Source organism: Lipophrys pholis (assembly GCF_963383615.2).
Source record: "Lipophrys pholis genome assembly, chromosome: 3".
NCBI classification, from domain to species: domain Eukaryota; kingdom Metazoa; phylum Chordata; class Actinopteri; order Blenniiformes; family Blenniidae; genus Lipophrys; species Lipophrys pholis.
The window spans coordinates 10135616-10163276 of NC_137627.1; the positions used below are offsets into that span (position 1 = coordinate 10135616).

At 43.0% G+C, this 27661-nt stretch overlaps 1 protein-coding gene across 2 annotated transcripts in view; it reads left to right on the forward strand.

The window, feature by feature from the left end:
- The window catches only part of ets1 (v-ets avian erythroblastosis virus E26 oncogene homolog 1), a 43875-nt gene that overhangs the window by 3679 nt on the left and 12535 nt on the right, over positions 1–27661 (forward strand). The window contains exon 3 of one of the 2 annotated variants that reach the window (XM_080460116.1): positions 3398–3545. In XM_080460116.1, the coding sequence (XP_080316242.1) occupies positions 3398–3545 (148 nt within the window). Of the gene's footprint in view, positions 1–3397; positions 3546–15885; positions 16278–27661 lie in introns of those variants that run through there. The other variant, XM_080460117.1, reaches the window with a different exon arrangement.

Genomic DNA, 27661 nt, shown 5'->3' on the forward strand with positions numbered 1-27661 from the left:
AAAAAGTGTTTTTGAGTCTTTCTTTATTCACATTCTATCTTTTTACCATTATGCACTGACACCCCAAGGCTATCTGTGTTTTGTATCCTATTTTTCTATGATGAATATTGACGAGCTGCTCATTATGTGGTACGTATTTGGGCTTCCTGACTCTTAATGTCTTTATGGACAACGTCACTTACGTCTGTAGTCATGTTTAAGAGGATGATGTCTGTCTTCTGTCATATTCACTGAGCGGTAGCTGACTACTGATAAGGTTTATTAAAGATGAAGCAGATTGTGCAGTGTATGAAGTATGTGCACTGTATGAAGTATGTATATATAAATATATTTTTAGGATCTATCTATCTATCTATCTATCTATCTATCTATCTATCTATCTATCTATCTATCTATCTATCTATCTATCTGTCTGTCTGTCTGTCTGTCTGTCTGTCTGTCTGTCTGTCTGTCTGTCTGAACAAGTCAGGATGAAGACAATGAGAAAAGCAGTGCAGGCATATGAACAACTCACATACTTATACAAGACAAACAGACGTAACACAACACAATTGTGGTATGAGTGGAAAAGGAGAAAGGGCAGATAATACTCAACAAAAAAGTGAAGAGAGTGAGAGGCAGGTTCCACCGCTATAAAGTCTTAACAGTGGAGTCAAAGGTCATAAGGCCATGTGAAGTGCGTGAGCCTCGCTGCTATCAAACTACCTGGGAAAAGGAACTGCAATGGCTGCACAAACTCTTGAGATTCAGAAATGTTGAGGACTTGACCATGTTTGTTGTTCTGAGATGATTCTTTCTGTTTCATTCTGTGTACAAAGCCCTGGCTGAAATATGTCCTCCAAAGTGACTGATATCTGCATTTCAAGATGTTTTATACTTAAACTGATCACATAATGTTGTGATGTCGATGTTATCAAGCCTTGTTATCTCTGACAGTCCATCTGTCTAATCCATAACTCATCCATGTGGCTCCTTCCCTGCCTATCTAACTTCCCCCGTTTCTGTCTGGTTTGATAGGAAACTGCAGCGCTACGTGTAAACCTCCCTCCCAAAAAAAAAAAAAAAAAACCTTGTGAACCGGCCTCCCAGATCCTCTGGTCACGTTACCCATCCATAAAGCTGGATGGCTACTGATAAATGCTGCTGTGCTTGAACAGGGGGCTGCTTATCAGATTGGCAGTCACTCTCGCTGCCGGGCTGTCAGTAACGCACATGACGAATGACATATAACACGTGAAGGTCTGCCGGTGCGGCTTTCACTTTCTCTCTGGCAGAATGTGAAATGTAGTAAGTTTAAATTTTACTTGTAGAGTGATACAGTCAGAGAAACTTTTTGAAAGGAAAGTTCACTAGTTAGCGTAAAGTTCAAGAGGAATGCTATTTCTTAGATGATGTGTTGGCGCCTAAAATTTGTATTTGCTTCTTTGTATTTCCTGTAATTTATCCATGTGATTGCAGTAAATTCAAGAAGGGAGCAAACAGTTTTATTTGAGTTATTCCTTGTTTATGTGAAAATGTTAAGATCGTGTTCGACTTTTACAGGGTTTCACTTTTTTTCAGATCTTACAGATAGTTACGAACAAAACAACGGAAAGACTAAAGCCATTTGACGGCTACATTTGCTACTTCAAAATCAAATTTACTCAAATGCATCCTGCATTGTATGCAATGCATGTATCCTGTGGTAAAAGCTTGTTAAGCCTAACCTTAAGCTTTTGTATGAAAGTGGCTGTGGCCTTATATCGACATTATGTTGCCTTTGGATAAGCTCATTTTAATCAACTACTGTGTCGACATAATTCAAAAATGAATACAGGAAACAAGTCGCAATCAGAATTTAACAAAGGATGCCTGATCTTGAGTGATTTGTGCTGTTAACACGAGGGAAAAAAAGTAGGTTGTATCCTTACGGTTAACCTAGACTCCTGGATGTATTAATTCTTTGGTAGTTGAACTTCACTTTTACAGTGAAGTATAATTTACATTTGTCATGAAGGGAATTTAATGCTCGGTTTCTTGTTTCTTGTTGAGCAGGCTCAGGTTTTGATCTTTGTCTTCAGCAGAAGGAGGGTAAGAGATCTGCTCGGTTTCTATCTGAGCAATGCAGGGATCAGTGCTTTACAGCAGCTTGATAATGGTCGGAGACAGACTCTTACTCAATGCTGAGTTACTCTATCATCCCTGACAGCTGCGGAGACTGCTCGCGTATCTTTTTTTTTTCTTATCCTCCTCCTCCTGATGTGCTTCATGATATTCCAACCGTCCCAAGAAAAAAGGACAGGTTGTAAATCTACAATTCCTAATAAAACATAGTTTGGGGTATGAATTTTTCAAATAAAAGTGATATAATGAAAACCATGTAGTAGACCCTGATGTAAAACCATGACTGTGAGTAAGTTGCTATTGCAATGAAGGCAAATTAATTACAACAATTAATGCAAAACCCTCTGTTACAAAATCGGTGCAGCATTGAGCTGAAAACCCCAGTTCAGTGTGAGAAAAGGCATGTGCTCCGAGAGTATGAACTGTGTTTAGACAGTCAAAATGTATGGGTGTCACACTGCAGGAGAGTGTTGTCAGACCTTCCTTTACTTTGAAAATGTTCTATAAAAGCGACAGTTATTCTGCATTTTACAGAGTTTAGGTAAGGACACAGTATGAATAGCTTTGTGCATTCCTGTGAACGGAGCTTTTGTTTGCGGTTAAATAGTGGATTTGATTAGCTAAATATGGCCAAGTGGTTACCCCCCCCGCCCCCCTTCCCGCTGTCGTCTATCTACACAGAATTTCATATCTCTTCTGGCTCCACTGTCAAGTGCTGACTTCAGTCTCCCCTACCCCCATAGTGTGGCCTCTTACGTGACCATTTGTGTGATAAGCAGGATAAAACAACAGGGCACAGATAAACTGAATGAGTCAAATTTAGCCACAAGGGTTATCGCCGCATGAAAACAAGGAAAAAACTGTTTTGAAAAGCCAAGGTTACACTGTCGGCCAGTGCCACTGGGCTCTTCTCAGCTTTATTACATCCTCGGGGTGGTAAACAAATGTTTTTCATTGGTTAAACAGCAACAATCTCACTTTTGGAACGGTTCAGCAGTACTGTCCTGTGAAAGCTGCTCTTGTTCTTAAAACCAATTGATTCAACTCCATTTGCATCTATTTTACTCATTTTAACATTCTTCTATAACCTTGATACTTGAGCTGCACCTCCAACATAACTAAATTCACACTTAATCAGTCAGTTGTTGAAGCCCCTTTAAACTATTTTCCTGAAATTGTTAGTCCTTTTGTTTGTGTGGGTACATGAGAAAATCGGCTGTGTCCAATATGCCCATTTAATCCAAGCCACTATGCTCTACAATCATCGCCCATACGATGTGTTGTTTGTTTCCAGAGACAAAGTGGAGGAGTGGCAGTGGGCCCTCAGGCTCAGCTCCCAGGCGTGATTCACCCTCAGCAGCAGTTCTATCCATCGCAGCCTCTTTACCCCCATGATATACCCCTGCAGGAGGTGCCTGATGGACACGACGTCTGTCCTACAGGTAAGCTCCCACTCTGATCTCAAACATGCTGTTACATATTCAGTCTTAAGGAATAAATAAAATCATACTCAATTAGTTTGTTGTTTCAAAAAAAAATAAAAACATCCTTAATTTATGTATTTATAACCAATTCCTGCTTGCTAAAAACTTTGTGAGTATAAAACGACACACAATTTCCCTTAGTTTTTCCTCACACTGTACAAGCTGCACCAGTTAATAGTTCAGAGTGAAAAAACACGACAGAGGAAACAAAGGACTTTGTGTTTTATGGAATTTTAAATGGGCAATCATTCACATGGTTGCATTCATGTCTGCTAATCTAGACAAACACTTCTACCCCCAACCCCCCAATTTTACCACACATTCACACACATCCTCACAAATAGTTTTTCTTCTACTTCTTATGAACTACTGACAGTGTTTGCAGAATGAGTTGGAGTGCAAATGTCCAATCCATTTGCCTCCCCGTACACTGCTCCTTTGGGTGAAGAGCTTGTGTGAAAGTGTCTTTTGTTTTCACACTTCAGAGGACACCCCATCAACTTGCATTCATGACATGTAGATTTTGCTTCTTACCAGTAATATATATCCTTTTCTCCTTGACATTTTTGCTGATGCATCCTATATATGTTCTTGCTTTGTTAAAACCGTGTCTTTTTTTCTTTTAAGGCAATAGCTTCTTTTCAATGGTGATGGTTTTCGCCTGTATCTGCACCTGTACCGTTACCTGACTCACGTCACTCCAAACTTCACTACACGTATTTGTTTATGCCCCGTGTAGTTGGCGCATTGCTTCTATCTGCACCCTTAAACTGAGCACCTGTAGACTCTGAACTCTGAAATAGTTTATATTATCCTCGTATTAGTTTTTAATTGAATATTAGATGCTTATTTGTTATCTGCAAGCCACCTATAGCGAGGTCCCAAGGCCTCAGAACGTCACAGTCACACATACATTGGTGGTGGAACAAGCATGATTGTCAATACTTATATATCAAAAGCAGCATTTTCACTGCAAAGAACATTATATTCTTCAATGAAAAGCCTGAGTGGTGTGCAGTTATCCAAACGTGTCAACATTTTGGAAAAGAAAAATTTGATCAATCCGAGGTCCATAGAATTAGTCCCACCTGTGTGGATTCTGCAGATATAATTTCTCAGCATATTGGAAAGAAAATTTGTTCAAATTCCTCCCTTCAGCCCCAGCATTTGAACACATCGGGATGAGTCAGAGAATTATGAACCAATCAGAGGCCGCCTTTCAAAACATATAGACCACATGGTATCATTTGACCAATCACGTTGCTCGCTACTGGGCGTAATACTAAACCGGAGGTCAGTTGCGAGTTGTGTACTCGAGCCGATAATTCATTGTATATTGGTGAAAAAAGAGGAATTTTGGCAAAATTAGACGGTGACAAGTGGTGATACCCATTATACACATGTTTTAGATGGTGTTGAGCAAACCGTCCGCAAATCTTTTCGTCCGTCTTTTCCAAAAGTTGGCTCGGCTCAATACCTAAAACCATGCTACACCATGAACATGGATATGTTCTCCATAATAGTGCTGAGTCCACCACGGGGAATGCTTTTAAACAGATCCCAGTTCCCATAACATAAGTAATGCACATGTAGGCACACCCCCACACGCACACACATGCACACGCACACTTATATACTTACTCAGTCTCAACTTGGCTGTTGCTTTGTGCCTGCAACATAAGTGAAGCTGGTGATGCTGACCCTGAGGGCAATGCCTTTACCAGATACCCCGCAGCCGCCCCCGCACCATTTCCCTCCCTCTCCCACTCTCTTGCAAGTGACAATCAAATGAGCTGCATATGCTCTCGCTTCCAGTCCTCTCTTTCATTGTTTTTGTGTGTGTGTGTGTGTGTGCGTGTGTGTGTGTGTGTGTGTGTGTGTGTGTGTGTGTGTGTGTGTGTGTGTGTGTGTGTGTGTGTGTGTGTGTGTGTGTGTGTGTGTGTGTGTGTGTGTGTGGGTGTGTGTGTGTGTGTGTGTTTTTATTGTTCTAAAGATGAGTTTTATTTTAAACTGGAACATTCCTTCCGCTACATTTGCCCGTGTTTAACTTCGGCCTCTTGTAGTCCTCTAAAGTGATTGATGCTGGTGTACTGGGACACACGCCACAGGAGCAGGGTAGGGGTGCTGGGGGGCACAGGCTTTCTTCCGTCACCTCCCTGAGCTGGACGCAGGGAGCAAGACGAGGCCAAAGGGCGGCCATCTTTTTCCCAAGCCTCTGGCTCAGTCTCTGGAGAGGTGGAGGGGCTAAGTGTGTATCTGCATGTGTGTGTGTAGCGGCTGCATGCGAGGGAGTCAGGATTTGATGGGATTTGCTGATGTTTGTTGCCAGAGACACACTCCTTTGGAGCCCTCTCTTCATTCCTCCCAGCGTTAAACCGTTGACATAAACATTGCTGAGTGGAAAAAAATGACCGAGCACTGACCTTTTTTTCTCGTCTGTCTCTTAAATCCTCGCCGAACACAAGTCTTAACAGCGTTTAAGCCACCTGGAGATGTTGTTAGAGTCATTTAGCCCCAGTAAGTGGTGTCACATAGAGCTACTGAGGTTTCTGGGCTACCAGCATTTATGAGTGGCTGCAAACCTCAGAAGTAGCTGAAGAGCCTTTGACAGAGTCTGCACACCCTGAGTCAATCTTTTGACTCATTTCTCCCAAACTGAAAACAGTTTCCTTTCGGTTCTTCACGGTGTGTCTGCAACTTTTCATAAAGCCTAATGATGTATGATTTGAACCGAAATGTTGAATAATTGTTTTACCTGAGACGAGCAATGAAACTATTGTTTATTTGTAAATACTATGATTCCTTTACTTTCAGAAGGAATGTGACAACTTGCTTTTAGAAATGGATGATAAAATGACAGTTGGCTTTTTTTTATTGGAGGATGCGTACTGTCATCAATCGTGTCATCTAGTTCTCCTGGCGGTGAAATGAAAGATGCACGACTCATATTGACAGAAACGTTATATGCAGACCACTGGCGAAATATTATGGAAGTGTAATCATCTCGAACAATTTTCCCACACTTTGAAAATCACTGCTGTATAAATTAATATCATTTAATAACCAGTTAGGTTAGGACTAAAATGGACATCTGCACCATATTTTTCCAATATTTTGTTTCAGGACATGTGAACTGAACTGACAATGGAGTCAAAATGTTCAAACCAATTAGCATACATATGAACTATTGTGGTTACGAAAAGTAGAAGCTGGTATTAATGATAATTATAATAACTACATAAACGCAACATTTTTTCAACTATTTCCCACTAGAAACATATTGAGACTACATATCATTTATTTCAACCAGCCAGGAACCATCTTAAATCATTCTCAATTAGTCATTAACTAATAAATTCAGATCCAAAATACAAACGAAATGGCTTCGTTGTGCGGTCATGAAATCAAAAAGTAAAAACAAATTCCTTGTTTCCCTAATAATCCACTTGTGAGAGAAACCAGACTGAACTCTAACTATAAATCTTATTCATCTTATAAAGTGGGCATGTTTCAGCTGATGTCTTCTTTTTTTCATCTGTGAATGAATTGGGTGCTTGCAAACTCCAATGTGCTGGTGTGGGAAGGAAAGAGTGCAGAGCAGATGTGAGGAGGAGATGTTAGATGTTAAAGGACCATCGCATGTTTGGCCCAAAGCCCAATGTCACACACAGTACTTCCTGACAACAGCCATGCCATGGTGATGTTTACACTAACCCAGCTCAACTCTTCAATGTCCAACACTCACACCACAGGACCTTTTGTGAACAAGAACTGACTATATGTATGCGTGAGTAAGGCAAAAACAGAAAAATAAGGGGGTGTATTTCTGCATGATCTCCCTGAAATCGAGCCACAACTACCACACAAACGCATACACACTCCACTAACATCCTGCAGTGATGCACACTTCGCATATTCATTCATTAAATTCACACCCTGCACTCTGGTGTGTATTGTATTACAGCATCCTTCCATTCAATAAAGCATTTGCACACACGCACACACAGACGCACGCACTTCCACTCCCATGCACTCATGGGTTCACTGTACATTTAAACATGCACTCCCATTTAGTACACACAGACACAGCTGTGATCTGGCACTCAGGGACCATTGGCCTGTGTTTTATTTGATGTGATTTGACAGCTGGACAGTTGGAAGAGGAGGGGACCGGGGTGGAAAGCAAGGGAGAGTGGGCGGAACACAGTTTGAGGCGAGAGGATGGATAAGGAAAGGGATAAGTCACAGGACTGGGACTGCGACGGTGGGAGGAGAAGAGGAAAGGAGGAGGATCTGAGATGTGGGGGTGGAGGGAGGAGGAGGGTGGGTTTGAGGAGGAGGAGGAGGAGGAGAAAGAGGAGGAGGGGGGTGCCTCTGATGAGGGGCACGTCCTCACGGGCGCAGGCCCATTTTTTATTTCTAAAAGTAAACAGGCAGCCTGTGGGGGTCTGGGGGGTTATGGGAAAGAAGGAAACAGTGATGCTAATCAGGCCGACGCACACTTCCCCCTCCAACAATAAAACAAAACAAGAAGGGAAACACGGAAAAGCAACAGACAACTGTGGAGGAATGGGCTGCACAACTGCTGGGGTCCTATATTTGAACTGCGTGGTGTTATGATAGTACTGAGGCAAGAGCTCCCAGTATGTAAGCAGAGGAAAGAAGTAATCAGTTACCACTCAACTGTACATTTGTGGATTTTATTTTTAGAAATTGGAGCTATTTGAGTGGATTTCACCATTAGACATCTAAATGCTGATCACATTGTGTCGTTAATAACTCTGGTATCCAATAACTCATAAATCTGCTTTAGTGAACTGAAGTCTGAAGGAAAATGCTACATTTTTTCCCCAATATGATACATTTAGATTCACATTATTTCAAATATACCCTTCACCTGAACAAATGTATCTATACCAGCTACTGGCTGTCCAATATGTTTGAAAAATAAGACCTTTCTTTCCTCTGAGCTTTTGAAAGACTTCTGAAAAGTGCTTTGCTTTAAAGCCTCGGCCCGATGCCCAAATGTTGAACTTCCCTTTCCCAGAGCTGCTCGGGCTTTACTTCTCGGAAGTGTAGGTTTGCTCAGTTCCTCCTGGTTTGCACTGTGACTAATTTTCAACCATTTCTAGTTGGAGAACTGCATGTTCATAAAGACATGCAATCTGTGACGGGTGATGATGCAACAGATGACGGCTCATCGGGAAAGGTGGCGCTTTTAATGCATCCTCAGAGAGACCTCCCATTGTTTTAATGTTTCAGCTGTGAGCTCAGCAATATCCCCATTCTGTTAACTAGAATGAGTGTACAGCAGTTCTATTGTTTTTGTCATTTTAGTTTTGCCAACTCCACCCTGGTGTGAGCAATTGTGACTTACTCAGTGTAATTACAACAATTTTGAATAATTACCCCCCCAAAAAAGGAACATGTCCGGGGTTTAATCAGTTTCTTTTGAAACTGTACAATTCCTTGAAACATTAATAGTTTCTATAACATTAAATGTCAAGAAACTAATTAAAACTGCTGAATGACATACTTTCCCTTTAGCAGTGAGGATAAGCAGCACTTTTTACTGCAATCACAGTGCTAACAGAGAGAAGGGAGGGAGAGGGGGAGGGGGAGGGCACGGCGAGTAGACGGAGATCTGGGAGGCAAAGAGACTCAGAGGGGGGTGGGGATAATTGAATTATCTGCACAATGGAGTGATGGGGGGCACGTGGTGCCGCTAATGGAGGAAGAGATGTCCTTTTTAGCGAAGCTAATTGTTCAGAAAAGAGCTGAGCCTTTGTTCAGGGAGGCCCCGCTACTTTCAGTGCACTTACATGCACATAGTTTAGCAGAGCGTGCACACCTACACACACAAATCCACGCTCTCCGAGGAGACTTTGGAATGTAAGGGAAAAGAGCGAGATGCACACAATCGGTGTATACACACACACACACACACACTCACACACACACACACACGGACGTACAGGGATACACCACTCCTGTCCCAGTGAAGTCTCTGATCTCAGCAGGCGTGCACCCAGCCTGTGGCACCTTCAGACAGTATCCACCACAGAGCGCTGCTAGACAGAGGCCACAAGGACCCTACTGTTTTACTGTTTGACTGTCTGGTGTGTGTGTGTGTGTGTGTGTGTGTGTGTGTGTGTGTGTGTGTGTGTGTGTGTGTGCGTGTGCGTGTGTGTGTGCGCGTGCGCGTGCGCGTGCTTGTGCGCGTGCGTGCCTGCCTGTAAATGAGTGACTGATTGATTACATGCAAAACTCAGCCCTTTCACACAGCATACCAAACCCGTCTCGTCACCTCCGTTGTTCGAGATGATTACGCTTTCATTTTTGTCACATTTGCTTTAATGCTTTAAGATATCAAAATAAAAAAAAAGACCATTTCGAACCCTCGATACTCAAAAGTAACCAAACCTCATGTGACTTGCTGCGAGGGCACCGACATCAAAGACCAATATCACTTGACAGCTGTGTGGATTGCTCTAAATCGAATAACCTCTCAGTTAACTCTGTGAAAAGTAGCAGGTGCAACGGTTACATCTAAGGATTATAGACAGGCAGAAGACACAGATGTGCCAGTGAGCGACAGCCAACAGCAGAGAGCAGCAAGCAGAGAGAAAGCCGTTTTGGGTGGGGGTGCTTTGCTGCGGCACAAATGAGTGTGTCAAAACCCTTGAAATAGCGTTTGCCGGGTGAAGAAAAGAAACACTGAAACCAAAGAATGTTCTCTTCATGAGAAAGCAATTGCCTAACCTTTTCTTCAATGTGCTGTTTATGACATATGAGTTGGTTTTCGGGGTCTGAAGCAATCGCAGTTGCATGCATTTCATCAACAAGCTCATTTGACATGAAATTCTTTGAACGCTCTCCTTCCTGAAAACTATTTCAAATCTTATACTGAATTCTCTGACGTTTACATACAAAGCAAACAATTTGTTGATGATGCTGTGAACTTAGTCTCACACTTTTTGCTGCACCATCCAGGAATTCCACAGAGCTATTCCTGGGTTTAGATTACATTTATGGAAGCGGTTGTGGGATTTATTAGGAAACTGACGGAGGACACTGTCCCCTAAAAAAAAACCATCAGTGAGTTTTCCAACCGAAGTCGTGGATGAATAAAGGCATCTGCGAGGGGCGCTGTGACTCACCAAACACACCAAAAAGTGCAGAAGAAGACACGGCCCGCATAGAAATTTTGAGGTAGACCCCTGTTCATAAACTTCTCTTTAACTCTGAGTTCTATGGGTCTATGGCCGTGCTCCACCTGCTGCTAGCTTCAGTAGCTTCTGCAGCTCGACCGGAGCTTGTAGTCCGTGATTGTTGTGATTATTTGATGACATTGTGGACCGTGATGATCGTGACACACCGGGTTTTAGAATTTCCCCACTCTGGGATCCGTGTTAAAAAAAATAAATCAGTTTTCGCGCTTCATAAACGCCGCCTCGTGTGGATGATCGACCAAAAACGGGAATTATATGCGAATGCTGTTCGTGAACTTCAGTTCAGCATTCAACACCACAATCCCCTCTGGACTTGTCACTAGGCTGCAGGACATCGGACTCACTTCCTCGCTGTGCAGGTGGGTCTACAGCTTTCTGACCTGCAGACAACAGGTGAGCCCTCTGCTGTACTCACTATACACTTATGACTGCGTGTCATCATCAGACCCTAACGCCATCATCAAGTTTGCTGGCAACACAGCAGTGGTGGGTTTGATCTCCAAGAAAAAAGTGGAGTACCTGATGGAGGTCACCCACCTGGAGGACTGGTGCAGAGACGGCAGCCTCCTCCTGAACGTCAGGAAGACCAAGAAGCTGATTGTGGGTTAAAGCAAGAAGCAGCAGAGGGCATACCACCCACTCAGGATTAGCGGGACTGAGGTTTTAGAGAGTGTAGAGTTTCAAGTGTCTGATCTCAACATCACTTAGGACCTGACGTGGTTCTGTCACATAAACACCCTGGTGAAGAAGCTCGACAACGTCTCACCCACCTCAGACGCCTGAGAGACTTTAAACTCCCTCTCAAGGTGCTTCGAAACGTTTACACCTGCGCCATTGAGAGTGTTTTGGCTGGGAGTATCGTCACCTGGATGAGAAGCAGTACCCAACAGAACTTCCTGATCCTGAGGAGGGTGGTCCACTCAGCGGTGTGTACCATCAGAACCATCCTCCCCTGCCTGCAGGACATTGACAACAAATGATGCAGGTTAAAGGCCAGGAAGATTCTGAGTGAGCCCACCCACCCCAGCGACAGACTGTCCTCTCTGCTGCCGTCAGGCCGGTGATACCGCTGTCTGAAGGCAAACACAGAGAGAAAGAGGAGGAGCTTTTTCTGCAAATTACCCCGTATATACTGCTTATTGGCACTATCCAACACTGATCTACTTATATTTATTTATCTATTTATCTATTATCTTTCATGTGCCTTAATTTTTTCATTCTTTCATTAATTGTTATTAATGTCATATAGTGTGATATTTTGTGTGCTATTTTCATTATGTGTTTTCTAGATTTTTCTTTTCTTATTCTTCCATCCCATAAAAACGGTTGTTTTGGTGCAGAACATATACTTAAAACATTTCACTGCACACTATACTGTGTATAATTGTTGTTTGAGACAAATAAAGGACTTGACTTGAGTTGAGTTGACGTTGGCATTGGTACTTAACAAATAGCACCAGCAAGTGTGACTTTACAGATATCAAGATTCTTGGGTTTGAAACCAAGTAATATTAGTCCTAAAGTAAAACAACAGTTGCCTCTCTTATGTCCTCTCCACGGAAATTGAATTCTTGCAGTCATAGGTCATATCGGTTGGGTAAGACAGTGGGAAAAGTAGCAGGCTTCAAACACAACCGAGCAAACCGATGCAAACCCTTTCAAGACCAGTTGCTCTGTGGTATCAACAGTCACAGGAGCTCCAGGTCACCATGACATCCAGAAATGCCAAGGACATGGCATTTTCTTGTCCAGTGGCAGCAGAGGGCATTTCATCAGCTTCAATCCCTGTTAATTGAGTACAAAATCATAACTGTGAATAACAATACAGTATCAATAATCGTCTGCGTTGAAAACTCTGCCAGCAAGTAAGTAAGGCCATCTCAAGCACTCTTTAAACAGCAGAGCTTTGTAGGTTGCCAGCGCCTCAGGACATTTGCAACAGCAGGGTTACGAAGCACACTGGTGAGATTAAAGTTGACCCCTCTCATCCTAGAAATCACCTCCTTCCTGCAACTGCCCTAATCTTGTATAGGGACTTACAGTCTATCAAGGCCAGCATAACAAGACAAGTCAACCCCCCCCACCCTCAGAGCCAAGGCACTCATTAACTGCAATGGACGCTACACATTAATACGACACATCACTGAGTAACTGAGTTTCACTTCTCATATTGCTCATTTGCTTTATGAACAACTTTTTTGCACACTCAGATAAGGACTGTATGTTTCCTCAGATTATGCCTACAGTTAGTAGTCTCTGTTCCGTCACTGTGGTTGATTTAAATCTACTGCCACCTCTTTACAGTGTCAAGCATATACTTCTTATAATCTAGGAAAGAAATGGTTAATGTCATACATGGATGCACACAGAAAGACCAATCCCTTGTGGTGTAACATACATGCATTGTCCTTTAAATTCTCTGTAAGAGCATTTGGCTCACTCTTTCGCCATTCATCAAGGATTTGAAGAAGCAAGGCCCCTGTGGAAATGCTTTTCGAGACTTAGACAGTTTATTTTACATTTGGAGGAAAGTCTCGGTTTTACTAATAGAGTTTTTATTATCTCTATTTTAGGGTGCATTTAGAAAATTTATTGAAGAAAATACGATCGCAAGGCTCTTTCTACAACTAAAAAATGATTTAAGTAAAGGCATAAGAAAACCCCAAGCTGAAATGAGCTGCAGTGACGCCAGCCCAGATATTAGTCAGCAACACCATTAAATCCTAAATGGCTGCCCTCAGGCACCAAAGAACCCAGGCTGTCCTTTTAAGAACAGATACGAGGGAGTTCATTAGCAGAAAACAAAGAGGTTCAGTCAGAAAGAGTGAGAGACTGACGGACTGACGGGCTCAGATGAAGTGAGATGTACTGTGCCCCTTTCCCTTGTTCTTTTCCATCGCCCCCGCCCCAACGACTTCTCCCGCTGGTAAGGCAGCTCTTCTCACCGCAAAACCCACCGGCTCTCCTCCCAGCTGGGGCTCCTATCAGGCCAATGAAACCTGATCCAAGGCTGCTAATGGAGCCGGTGAAGTACCACCGGTTTAAAAATCCATGTGTGATCAATATCCTTGGCTCCCCAGTCTCCTTCCAGATCATCCCATTTAGCCATATATATGCGCACAATACATGCAGGAGTATCATATTGATGTGCATCATAGATTGTGGCACTCTTACTTCTCATGATGAGGTATGGAAGAGGGATGATGAATATCACCATTTATGCTTTTTCATTTGTATCCAAGGAATGTAAAAGCATTTGCGTTTACTTGATGCCACACTATGCTTTTAGTTTTTATGCTTTTTTTTTTGAGGAAGAAGAAGACGAAGAGGAGCATTAAAACCTGTTATTTGTGTTTCTGTTGCCATGGGAGATGGTCACTAATGGTAATGGTTTGCACGGAGTGGAGTCTTTCTCAGGACTAAAAGGCCCAATCTTTCTCTTTTCCTTGTTCTTTTTCAGCAGCAGAACAAATTCTTGATTTGATTTCCAGTAAGGCATGGTCATTGTCCCTGATTATTGGAGATAAGAAAGCACAAAACTCTCCAACACTAACTGAGAGTTAGAAAAGGGAGTTTGCCTCCTTCAAACTGGATTTCCATCGCTTTATTAACAACTCTGGTTTTATTCAATCTTTTCTCTTATTATACAAATATTTTTCATATCTGACATGATGCAACTATTTTTCAAAGTTGCAGGTTGTCACTTAAAGTAAATGGAGCAATGTGGCAAATATAGACATGACTGTTTTTAATGGATCACTACAAGATGGGCAGGAAATACTCTGAGGTGTTTATGAGGGTAACTTACAAGTTATGAGGGAGCTTGGACCTGCTGAATATAGGACAGAGACCATCGAGACCGTCCCTTTAGCTCACGAGATGGAACATATACTAACAACATTGCCAGGATTTACTTTAGTAAAAATTTACATTTTTACTGATCCATCGTCTTGGGATCTTGGCGTGATGGAATGAATCCTACTTGATCCGTGAAGTCAGAGGACATCTTGAACAGGTCCTGTCCATCACAGGACAAATAAGAGCAACGGCGGCCCAGTCCGTATTCTCCTGGGACTTGGTGGTTTTAAAGTTGATAGTCAGTTGTAATAGCAATCCAACATGTCTGTCCATGCGAATGTCTGTGTCGTCGCCAATGCCATGGTTAATGGTAATTATGTGTATGCGTGGTATCATTACTAAAACAATCAACGGCACCAACCCTGGCACGCTAACCACGTTGTCTTCAGAATTTTTGCCGTTTCCGTGTAAATGGACATCGTTTTCAAAATGTGCCACTGTAACAGCAAAACATTATGCGTTTTCACGGGAAAACACTGTCATGTAAACGGGGACTTAGAGTCGTCAAGTGGCCTTTTAATGTATGTTTTTGAAAAATGGGAGGAAACCCATGCACGCACAAGAAGAACATGCAAACTCCCATGCCCCAACCTGGACATGAACCAGGGACTTTTCTTGCTATGTAACACCACTTCCTCTCATTGGGTCCTTTCACATTCTTTTTTTTTTTTTTTTTTTTTTTTTTTTACATTCAGAAAATAACTCAGTAAATGAAATATCAGTGTTCAGACAGTACTGAAAAACATGTGACCAACCTTCTCTTTAATAGTATACCATTAAAATATTGTTAAACGTTAATGGGAGGCTACTCAGCAGGTCTCCCGTCTCCAGAGAGTTTTCTCATCCCTGTAAAAATCGCGTCATTTGCGGGAACATGTGATGACGTGAAGTAGTGTTGATACAAGCGGGTGGGGGGGGGTAGACCTATTGTGTGAGGCTGCCTGTGCGCGTGCACTGTGTGTGTGTGTGTGTGTGTGTGTGTGTGTGTGTGTGTGTGTGTGTGTGTGTGTGTGTGTGTGTGTGTGTGTGTGTGTGTGTGTGTGTGAAAGAGTGGGGTGGGGGGTGGGAGGGGGGGCACTGTAATTGAATTGTGAATCAACTGGCAGGTCAGCCTCTAAACACCGCCCCTTTCGGCTGTCGACGCGCTCCTGCTGCTCGCAGTGCAACGCCCATAAGATAGAGAGGAAGAAGTGAGTGAGTGTGTGAGTGAGTGAGAAAGAACGAGGAAAAGAGGGAGTGTGTCAGAGAGAGAGAGAGAGAGAGAGAGAGAGAGGGAGAGAGAAACACAAGTTAGAAGTAAAAGAAGCTCAGTGTCTCTCTTTTTTTTTTTAATATATATACTATAGATATATTTATAATTGTGTGAGAGGGAGGAGATCTATACAAGAACCAGTAGTAGTAGTAACCTGGCGCACTGAAGAGAAGAGATTTTTCCTTATTTTGTGGGTTGTTTTTTTTTTTTTTGGGAGCTGTTAGAATTAAAAAAAAATAATAAAAAAGAAGGACGCGGCGTGTTGAAGTCCCACTGACCCGATGATCATGACGGCAGCTGTCGATATGAAACCGACGTTAACGATCATAAAGGCTGAAAAAATGGACGGTGAGTAACACAACTCCTTGTCTAAAGGTTTGACAGTTAACGTTACTCCTCGGTGTTTCCTCGTAACGCGGAACCGGCGAATTTACACCGACGCTAATCACGGCGCTAATTCCCGGTAATTTGGTGCGCTCCGAGGGACAGCGCGTCCTGAACGCGTCAAGACGCGGCGGGTTGCTCAATATCGGACAACATGCAACACTTGAGAAAATGCAGTGACGCCGGAGGCTTCACACTCACGCAATGGGCTGCTCCTGTGTGTTTGAGTGAGTGCGTGCGTGCGCGCGTGTGTGTGTGTGCGTCTTACTATTTGATGAATCAGGTCTGACCCTTAAATTGTTGTGTGCGGAAAAGTACACACTGCAGTTATGACAAGGCAGATTGGATTGTCAAGCTACTTAATTATTGTTAAAAATAAAAATAAACCTGTTTAGTTCATAAAAATTGATTCTGATACTCATTTTTGATAATTTCCCATGCATTGCCTCTTTTGTAGTAATTGTTTCAGTTTTCCTTTTTTTTTTTTTTTTTTTAATAAGTTGTTCTTATTCAGTTTGTCACTTTTTTTTTTAAAAGTTGCATTTGTGAATTGACCTGACCACCAGGCTCTCTATAGGTTTGTAACACAAATGGCAGTCGTCCTCCTTTAATCTCGCTCCAGCTCTTCTTCTCACCCATCCCTGACCTGTGTACTCTGCGACATGCTGAGGAGAGCCGAAGCTCTCTGCCCAGCCGGCATGTGAGACAGGCAGTGGTGCCTAATCACTCCACCAACCGCACTGTCTCCTCTCTCCTTCTCTTATCCACCCTCCTCCTCCTCCTCCTCCTTAGTGGCTGGAACTGACTTTCCAAAGGGAAGGAGAGGCAGGCTGAGGTGATGATTCTGCACTGCTGAGGCTTGCCTCTCCTCACTCTGCCTGGAACACTTGGCTTTCTCCAGGGGTAGTCCATGACACAGACGGGGAAGGCCGCAAACCCCGAGTCATGTTTATGTCGGGGTTTAAACCTCAGTTTACTTTCACTTCTCATTTTCTCAAATGGAGACAGTACACACGATGGCGTGCCAAGATGATTTGCATGTTGCAGGTTTTCATACTCAGTTATCCCCTGTGCTTTTGCACCTCAGGTGGCATTGAACTCATTAGATCAGCAATGCAAGCACCATTAATGCATCATGGAAATTTGATACTAATAGCTAGTGTTGACCCACTAAGACTATGGGGCTTGTGCGTCACCACATTAACCACCTTCTCCCTGCTGTCAGTACTTGCAGAGCATACATGCACATCTCACAAACTCGTACAATGTGATGACAGCTGCACTCATGTTGCTAAAGCGTAGCACTATCTTGCAAAACCATTTCACAATGCTCGCTCCTACTTACACTGACTTGGGCGCTGTGAGGTCAAGCTGAAGCTGCCAAGCAGCAGTTCACAAGTTCACACAGACACATTTTGTCTCGGCCTCTCTCCTACATACAAACACGCAAACTGTTCTGAGTACTCTTTGGTATTGCTGTGTTTACACGACACAGTAAATGTATCACCGATGCACAAGGTTGATCCTAAACCCAATAAGACAAAACAGAGTTTCTGGCATGGGAAGCACTCTGCCAGGATTTTTGCTTTCCAACTTGGTGGAAGAGATAAGCGCTCCATTCAAAACCAGTTGCTGGACCGGGATTAGCAGGATGGCTACTATGAGAAGGAGGGCTCCACATGGACGTGGGTGCTCAGCTTCTCACAAGCAAGGAAAGCGCTTTGGCACTGTGGGAAGGACAGCTGCTTTTTCTTTCTTTCTCCAAACACCTGCAACCACATACTGTACATGCGTGCATACCCCTCTAACAGGCTGAAGTGGTTTCCAGTCTACCGTCACTATATTGTTTGTTATTTTTTTTGCGACGGAAGTGCAGCTAGTGTCAGCCTCCCCAAGGTCTGTCCTCACTCTCCAGCAGAGGTAATTCCTTTAAAAGCGCTCACACTTCGCCAGGGTCAGAGGTTCACCCAAACAAAGCTTCTAATGTTCCGCCAAGCTGCTATTCCTCTGTTGGATGTTACAGTAGTCCGTCCCTGGCACAGCACACTTATTTCATTGTAACCCAGACTGTGGTAGCTTATTATTGCAAGCAATATGTAGCCATAACAAAACTTGGCTCTACAGAGTGAGCCGGCGTTTCAAAGATAGGAAAGAAGAGCATTAGTATATTCGAGCACCATTATAGATTTAATACTCAACAGAGCTGTCAATTATTCACAGATACGAGGCTGTGTTAGACTTGAGGGATATGTCCCTCCTATGCTTTCCTTCTCGGCTTCGTCAGGCCGGGAGGTCGGGGTTCAGTGACTGACAGGAATGTTTGTGAGCATGCCCTGCTGGGTGGCAGGCATGGAAGCAGAGAAAGAGCTGGAGGGGAGGGCAACTTTTATCTGATCAAAACACTGCAGTTAGTTGTAACTGGCAGCTCTGATGCTTCTGCTGAGAGGCCTTATATGGTATCTTGTTCCACTGCTGCCACATACAGACCATGCCACATGAATGACTCCTAAGAGCACTTTACTTACTTTTCCCCTGTTGGTACGGTATGTAGACGGGCAACTTGTGTCAGAACAGAGAGGGTTACATAAGCTTCAGGTTTTTGCTTTGGTGTGTTTATGTCAGCACTACTTCAGTAGCGCTGTGTAATATATGCCAATGTTTGAGTGAGCGTGGCTGCCTGGCAGCTGTGCAAACACTGTTCGGGTGATCCAGGCTTCTCTTGATGTGGTCTATCAATGGATTGGGCCAAACGGAGCAAACGGGTCCGTTTTTTAAACTGATGTGCGCTGTGTCAATGCGAGGCCAATTGGGTGTTTGAGACTTGCTTCGCCAGTGCACAGTGCATTAACCATATAACATTAGGCAGCGTTTAGCCATGTCTGTGCCTAGAAGGCAACAGATTCAAGCTTCATCAATAGGCCCCCCTGTGCTGCTTGGACTTGTCAACAGTCTGGGTGTGTACCAATGAAGTGGATGTCTGTGTGTTTTCCACAGTGAGCTTGTCTTTTATCTTTTCTTCCCGCGCAGCCTAGTGATGTCACAGAGTTACATCAAATGGGTTATCCCCCCCATTCAGTCAGCATTTCATTCATTACTCCGTCATTCAGTTTATCATTTACTATGTTTGCCCATATAAACATGGATGATAAACTGCGTGGGTCCTTTCCCGACGCTTCCCTGGTGACTACACGCCTTCATCTGTGCTTATGAAGCTTAGTCATAAAGTAAGGCGTGTTAGCACCAGATGCAGCAGTCTGCTAAATAATAAGCACATGGTTAGAGAGAGAGAGGGGTTGGGGGAGGTTATGGGCATCCGCAAGGTGTGGTCAATATGATGGCAGTAACATGTTGAAAGAATAACGTACTAAATGATTAGAGTGCCTCCCTTATCAACAGGTCTTCTACAAGCTATCATTTCACTCACATTCCAGAAAACATTTTACAACCAGACCACGGGAAAACACATTACTGAGTTCAAAAAAAAAAAAAAAAAAAAGTAAAAATAAATGTTACCAAACATTTTATGTAACAAAAGACTTTTCAATTATTCACTCAACCACTCACACAATTACGCCTCTGATGCCTCCCCTTCCCCCCCCCCCCCCCCCCCTTTTTTTTTCCATGTCTTTCTGTTGGCCACATGGGTTTCTCTCTTAGCACCTTGATGTGGGATATAGTGAGTTTCTGGTGAGTGCACTTTGTCCTGCTGCTATTCATTCCTTGCTTGTAATCCCTGAGTCATGATATTAGACGCCTGTTAGACAGTCTGAAAGCCTACGACATGTGGTTTGTCTGTTTGACTGGCCTACTGGTTTCTACATTACCTGTCCGGCTGTTAAACCCTAACTAGCTTGACATTGCCCTGACATAGCTCTTCGACTGCCCACGCATCTCAAGATAGCATTGCCTCAAGTGCACGCTAACTTTTTTGGCATCTTGCTCTGTTGCCATTTCTGTTTTTATAGTTCCACATTTAGGATCCTTGTTTCCAAACAAAAAAAAAAAAAAAAAAAAGCAACTTGAGCAAAATGCCTGCTTTGACTATCAGTCTACAGTCCTATGAGGACTCAGTTTGTTTCACCATGGATGTTCAGCTGTCTGCAACGAGGCCATGCCACTCATTTTGTTCAGTGTATGGTCCAGATTTTCTTCCCTTATTTTCGTTTTTGTCTCTGTTTGCTGCGCGCCACCTGTTTTTGGAGTCAGCATGCATCGCGTGCTGCTTTTGTAATCAGGTGAACAAATGGGGCACAGCCGCAGACCGTATGTGTATCAGACCTACAGCATCGGAGATATATTGATTGACGGGCCTGTCAAAGCAAAGAATGATAAGGAAGGATGTGTTTGTGTGGGAGGCTTGCTCAGCTAAGCATGTGCAGTTTTATGGTGTTGTCTGGGTTTAGCCTGAAATGGGAGGTACATGTGCCAAAAACACTGAGTAGTTGAGCTGTTCCAAGTTTCTAGGCCATCACTGGAGCTGCAAATTTCAAAAATTACTCACTAATGTCTGCGTTGTTTTTATGTATAGAAATGAGTTGCTTTGTTTAATTCCATCTAATGAACGTTCTCATGGGAAAAAAAAGGTGAAAGATTTACTTTGATTATATCCAGTTGAATCAATACAAATGTGTTAATGGAACACTGAATTAGTTTACAAATTTTATCTCCAAAAGCATTTGCTTGTACTTTTTGACATGGTTACTGTGAACTCCTTTTGAGTCATTACATAGGAATTTTACAAGATAGGATCATAGCTTTCATTATGACCAGTCATATTGTCAATTGAAGCATCATGCTATCCTCTGAAGTCCAGTCATTCATTGATGGGATGAGTCATGTGTGCGTTTGTGCATGCGTACAACTCCAAACTTTTTTTCCTCTTCTGGTAATCACTTCCGTCTCTTATTGCAAACCTCTGACTTGTAACGTTCCAGTTATCCAATCTTAACTTACATCTCAGTATTGAAAGACACACATTTAAATCGGTTAAAGGAACAGAGATCTCGCCAGATGTTTGATGTTTTATACTCCCATTAACCATGGAGCCTCTTTTGAGCCTAAAATAGTAATTGCAATTCATCATCTAGAGTTGAAACCCAGTTTGCCACTTAGACCACAAGTCATTTTTGGTCATATTAGAGGAAAACAAGAAAGCTGTGAGAAGCACATTAGTGATTGTAAAACAGGGGTGGAATGTGAGGCACGCAACATGAAAACACTGCGGTCTAGAGAGAATTTATTTATCAAGCATCCATCTGCCGGCCATAGCTTGCCTTCAAACAAGCAACAATCTCCCACCTACGTATGATGCGTAATTATACCCAGCTAGTACATGACTTACATGATAGTGTGGCCAACAGCTCCATCAGTTTGTATGAATGTCTAGGCCTTTTGAGTACCATATAATTCACACTTATATCGGGAACCTGTCGGTGGAATGTATCAGTTTGGACTAAAAATGGCGTAGACCTCATGTTTTGTGGAAAAAATGCAACACGGAGAGTAAACTGTTTGTCAGATACGGCGTGTGTTTGGTTTAACGCCTAAACAGTTCCCCCAGAGCATCCCATGTCTGTTTATAACATGAATGGAGCCTGGGAGGGCAGTTAGCCTCAATGTAGCTAGGCTAACACCACCTGCACACTCCAGCACTGCGTTCGTCTTTCCGCTCCTCTTTAGCTCGCACTGTAAGATGAGACTAAAATGATCAAACATTACTGAAGGGTTGACTTTTTTTTAATTTTTTTATGAATGTTGAGGCACAGAATCTTCAAAAGTTGTGAGATTTGTCAGAACTCTAGTTTTGTGCTTGATGTCTTCATTTTGAAATGGAAATGATTCATGATTTGAAGGTTGTGCAATGAGCTGCTGGGAGAAATACATTGCTGTTGCTCAATCTTTAGTGCTTTTGAACTTGCAGACCGAAAACATCCCCAGTCCTGGCCTTTTCATTCTGTTAAAGATCACAAAGCCACAAAGTTTGTGAGCAGTTTAAGCAAAAAGGAGTCAAATCCTGTGATTTATTTGTGTTTCTCTCATTCATCTGGAAGGTGAACGGTTTCCATCTAGCTTTTAGCAAAAAAATAAAAATAAAAAATTTAGCATCTGTTTTTTTTGGATCATTTCAAACTCAATGTCATATGAAGTGCCGAGACTTCGGCATAAACAGTAGAGTTAATGCACTTTCACATCTTACGCTAATATGATTTTCGAGATGGAGAGAGTGGAAGAAAGAAAGACAGAAGGGGAGCTATGTGCTATTAGTCTGACTTATTGTCTGCTTCAGTAGCCACTGAGTCTGTGGTTGTGATGATCCTGAGTAACTCTACTTTCATGGCTGAAGACAGATGTCAGCAGTAGTTGCTTTGTACCATATAGTCGTCTCACACCACCGCAGGCTTTTGTTTGAGGAGGGCAGCCAGAAGCCAGTGGTAAACATCTAAGAATAAAAGTCATGTTTCAGCACTGTTGCCTCTGATGGTAGCATTATCCTGTTGAGTGAGTTGGATCCTTTTATATCCCCTCGCTTCAGACCAGGCTTTGGTCTTGGTCGGGTCTGGCTTCATCACCTTGCCTAAAGTCCTAGTCTACCTCCTTGGCGCTAAGATGGAAAGGAAAACAGTGTGGCCGACTGAACAAGCAACCCTCTTAAAAACCCAGACTGCCACCCCGTCCTCCTCCTCTCGCTCTGCTGCAGCTCTCAGTCACCAGTTTATCACCCCGTAGGGCTGAATGGAACCCCTTCATACTGGGTTTATGACCTTGTGTTCCCAGACCATTGGTCCAGATATGGATCCCCATCAAAGGCTCCCTCAGATACCACTGTCTCCCCCGTCCTACTGCGGGTAGGCCGGTCTGCCTTGAAGAGCTGATTAAAAGCATTTGGTTAGTAACCAACACCTCCTGTCTTTTTCCTGCACCTTGTCATGATTAATACATACCTGTGCAAACGTAGGGTTATTCATGACGTGAATAGAGCCACAGTTGTGGCTATGAAATGTTTAACCTATCACTGAACCCACAAGTCAATCACTTCCCTCAGGAAGTGGCAACTTAGCCACAGGAAATGGTCCTGGTATAAAAATCCCACCATACTCTCATCTTTAGATTGACAGGGAGGTGGAGACATCAATTGACACATTATTTGATACGGTGGACTGCTGCATTGATAACGGAAAGACTTAGTATCACCATGGTTCCCTCAACCTAAAGGATCATTCATTATTATTATTATTTTTTTAATTATTCATATAATATTTTGCATTATTGCTAAAAAACACCAACAAATCTGCATTTTGTTCAACGAGACAAACTCATCACAACACAAGCTTTATGATTTTTGATGCTTAAATTTATACACTGTAAGTAAAAATACAGTTACACTCATTTTAAGCTGTATTGGAAACACATGATTTGAAAATCTCCTTCACAAGTTGGCTGCATATCACTTGTTATTGAAAACAACGTGATCAGTTTGAACAGCAAATAGATAAAAAAAGGCTATAAAGAACGATTAGTCCACATTTGAAGTGATGATGCAGCATGACTGAGAACCGTTTATAAGATGTACAAAACTGTATTATTTTACTGATGTAATGAATAATTAAAAAAAAATAAATTCACCTCCTGTAAATCTGATCTGTATTTTCAGTATTGTAAAGAAAAACACCTATTCATGGCTTAAGCCTGGAGAGACTTGAAATTTGGAAATGTTACCTATTTAATTGTAACTTATTTATTTGTAAAGCTCATTGTTGTGAAACTTGGATACTTTTTTATAGATAAAACAGGACTTCTGCTTTGAAGAGGCTTACTTTTCGTCCCCCTTTTCGTCTGAGTCCACTCTCTTTCCCTCACAGTAACACGCACACCCAACGCGGAAACTGTACGGAACTATTTATAGCTCAATCACATGATAGAAAGCATATTGTCCCTTATTTGTTGGGTCTGGTTGCCTGCTCTGCTTGTATCATTGCATCATTCTGAGTGGAGGCAGCGGTCCAGGCTTTATGAATGAACTGAGTCTCCGCCAGAGGCTGAAAGATGGCACCGATCCCACCGTGATGTCACTCCAGAGACGAGGAGAAGAGAGGGAGCTTTATCAGGCCTCCCATTCATTTGTCGGCCTCCTTCACTCTTCCTTTGTGCCCCCCCCCACCCTTCCCTCTCATCCAGTCTTCTCTTTTACAGTGATAGGCTCATATTACAAGTCGGTGACTCACCCCCGCACCCTCTACTCAGCCACCCCTCACCCACCTAAGATGCTCCCTTCGCTATCTCTCCCCTGCCCTGCCCAGTGGTGCCTTTTCCAGCTCAATAGACTTTGGCCCCAACCGCAGAAATCCCAATTTCACACCCACGCTCTGGCGCGCAGGCAAAGACGGCTTCTAATTTGCTTCACGTGTGTGTGTTTATATGTGTGTCGGTTTAACAGTCGAAGGTACCAAACAAAACCTCTAAGGTTGGCGCTTCTTCACAAGGTGAATAAACTATCAGTGAGAATCCTCCCCCATCGGGGGCAAATGCTGTAGTCGCACACGGGGGCTTGTACTCGTATCATAGCAAAAAGGGAGTGGCTAATCAATATATTTTATTGTACATTCAGATCACATGACAATTCATCCATCGGTGATTCTTGGAATAGCTTAACATAATAATCTGTTTCCCTCATTAGGAAAATATTGGTAAAAATTTTTCTTTGTCTGCAGATGCAGTTTTTTTTAGTCTTGTGAGTGAATGCGGACGCCATAATGCTGCCTATAAGATACGCGCACTCCTACATTTCTTCAGCTTAAGTGGATGGGGCTCATTTTGTGGACAGACCCACACTGTCTAATGTGGAAAGTGATGACTTGTGGATGTTTCCAACTCTCAGTACATACTGACCATTCTGCGTCTAATGGGACTCGCAGGCATTGAAATCGTATCAGGACTTCATCATTTACTCGAGATTGTCTAGATCGGTGCTCGCCTCTCTCGCTAATGGATGCACATTGTACATTAGCACTGCCGCAGATAACTTTCATATGGATCATTCACGAGGGAGACTGCTCTATTATCACTTCACTTTTACATTCAGTGCTTGCTTTCCAGCACCGCTGGTTCCGCAGCCTTGTGTTTCTGAGCTTATATCTCAATTCACAGAAACATGAACAGATTTAGATTCACCTAAAAGCAAACGTCAACATGCAGTTTGCTTCAAGTCGCTGCAAGATGGTGAACAAAGGTCCCACTTCAAACTCATTTCAAGCAAAGGAAACAAGTACTTCAAAGTGAAAAGACAAAAGCAGTCACACAAATTGCAGTTCACATTTTAATTTGCTATGTAATCACGGTTCACATATTCCCGCTCTCGAGTGCCTAATGTTAGTTCTCATATGCCATGGTGTCGAGTGTCTTTGCTGGAGGATTTAGTGCTAAAGTGGGTTCAAGTCTGCGTGGGCAAGTACATGTTTGGGCTGGGTTGATAAAAGCGATGGGGAGGGAGGGGCGTAAACGGTTCGAAAGTGCAGGCAAACTAGACTCGATCCAGCTTAAATAAACTGCCACATTTCGCCTTTGCCTTCACATCAAAGCGCAGACTGTCTGAGCCCCGGTCCCATCTCAGTTTGCAATGCATGTAGTTTTTTTTTTTTTCTTTTTTTGCACAACCAACAGTACTTGAAAGAAAAATGAGCTCAGTAGAAGCCCAGACAACCTTGCTGTCAGAGGCAACTTTATATAAGACAGCTAGCTCGGGTCTTATTTTATTGTGAAAATGCACAGTTAATTTTGATGGGTTGAGCTTTACTTGGCAATAATTTTAAGTGAAGCATTTAAAACAATCTATGTTCTCAGCTCCTCAACATTTCTTTAGCTTTTGAATACAATAGCTCACTTTATGTTTGTTCACCATTGTTGTATGTTATTACAGGCATAATTGAATTACATGAGAAAGCATAGATGTCTGTCTTTTTAGTTGGGCCTTTTGAAATGTTTCTTTCTTTAGCGAGAGCTCAAAAGAGAGAGAGAGAAAAGAGTAGGGAAAAAAAGAAATTGGGAGACCTAATTTTACAAATAGCCAGACAGACATGGGCTACATAGCCAAAGGAGGGACAGCTGCTGTGCATTCCAGACGAGGTCGCGACGTCAGCGAGTGGTGAAAACAAGCATGAACTGTATGCCGCCCCAATGTACCGCTGGCAGATAAAACCACCAGCCGGCGGAGATGCCAGAACATCTGGTTTTGGCTGCCCTGCGAAGGGAGTGTCACAACTTGTGCTCCACTAATTTGCCCTTAAGCCATGCCTTTTGCGATCTCATTATCATTTATTTGAATGAATGTATGGCGCAAACGGGTGCGAAAGATCATCTGAAGAGGCAGAAATGAAACCGAAATCAAGGCCGGATCGAACTATTGACTTTTAAGTGCACCTTGTATGCACTGTTCCAGTTCAAAAGAGATTTCTTAATTTTGATGAGGGAAGGTGATTTATTTTTTTTTATTAAATTTTTTTTGTCACACTGCATACTAATAGCTTATGATAGATGTCAGCCTTTATTGTGCAAATGAGTCTGGGCACTCACAAATTATGCAATTAAAAACATGCCAGCTATCTGGCCGTCTATGGGGCCTTTTTTTTTGTCTATTTACAAGTCGTTTGTTGAGCATTTATTAGCAGTCTATTCTTGTGTCAGTGGCCCGGGGGTCTTTCCCTTCTCCCATGCTTTGCCCCCTCTTATCCCACACTTCTGCAGTCTGGTCAATCTAATTAGATGACTTCGAGTCATCAGGCTCTGTTTAAAGCCATCAAAGGGAGCTCTGTTCCATGCTGGGTGCCCACTGGCAGTGAACAGAGAACAGTAACCCCTGTGTGTGTGTGTGTTTGTGTGTGTGTGTGTGCGTGCGTGTGTGTATGGGGGTGTGTGTGAAAGCCCACCCCAGCTCCCCTGAGCCGCCTGCTCGCAGCGCTGGTGACATCATCACCCTATCCCTCGACCCCTGACCTGTCAGAAAGTTTGACCCCTGGCTTGGTCTTGTGACAGTGGGCCCCCTCTGTTAGAGCGACATGGTAGGAGGGCTTGCCGGGGTCATAGTGTCACTGATGGGCACCAGGCGCCGCTCTCCCACCCGGGATCTGCGGGATGTGTGGGAGAGAGGGTGACGTTTGAAGTGTTTGTAAATAAACACGCAGGTTTGTTTTAATGCACCAGTGCCAGATGAGCGGGATTTTCCAAAAGGACCCTATTACTAACAGCAACTGAAAGAAAACATGCAAAGTGTACTTTGTGACTTGGATGCAAACCTGCATATGTGCTTTGCATTTGAAGAGCAATGCGTGTGCAGGTCAAAGCCTTGATGTTTCTGG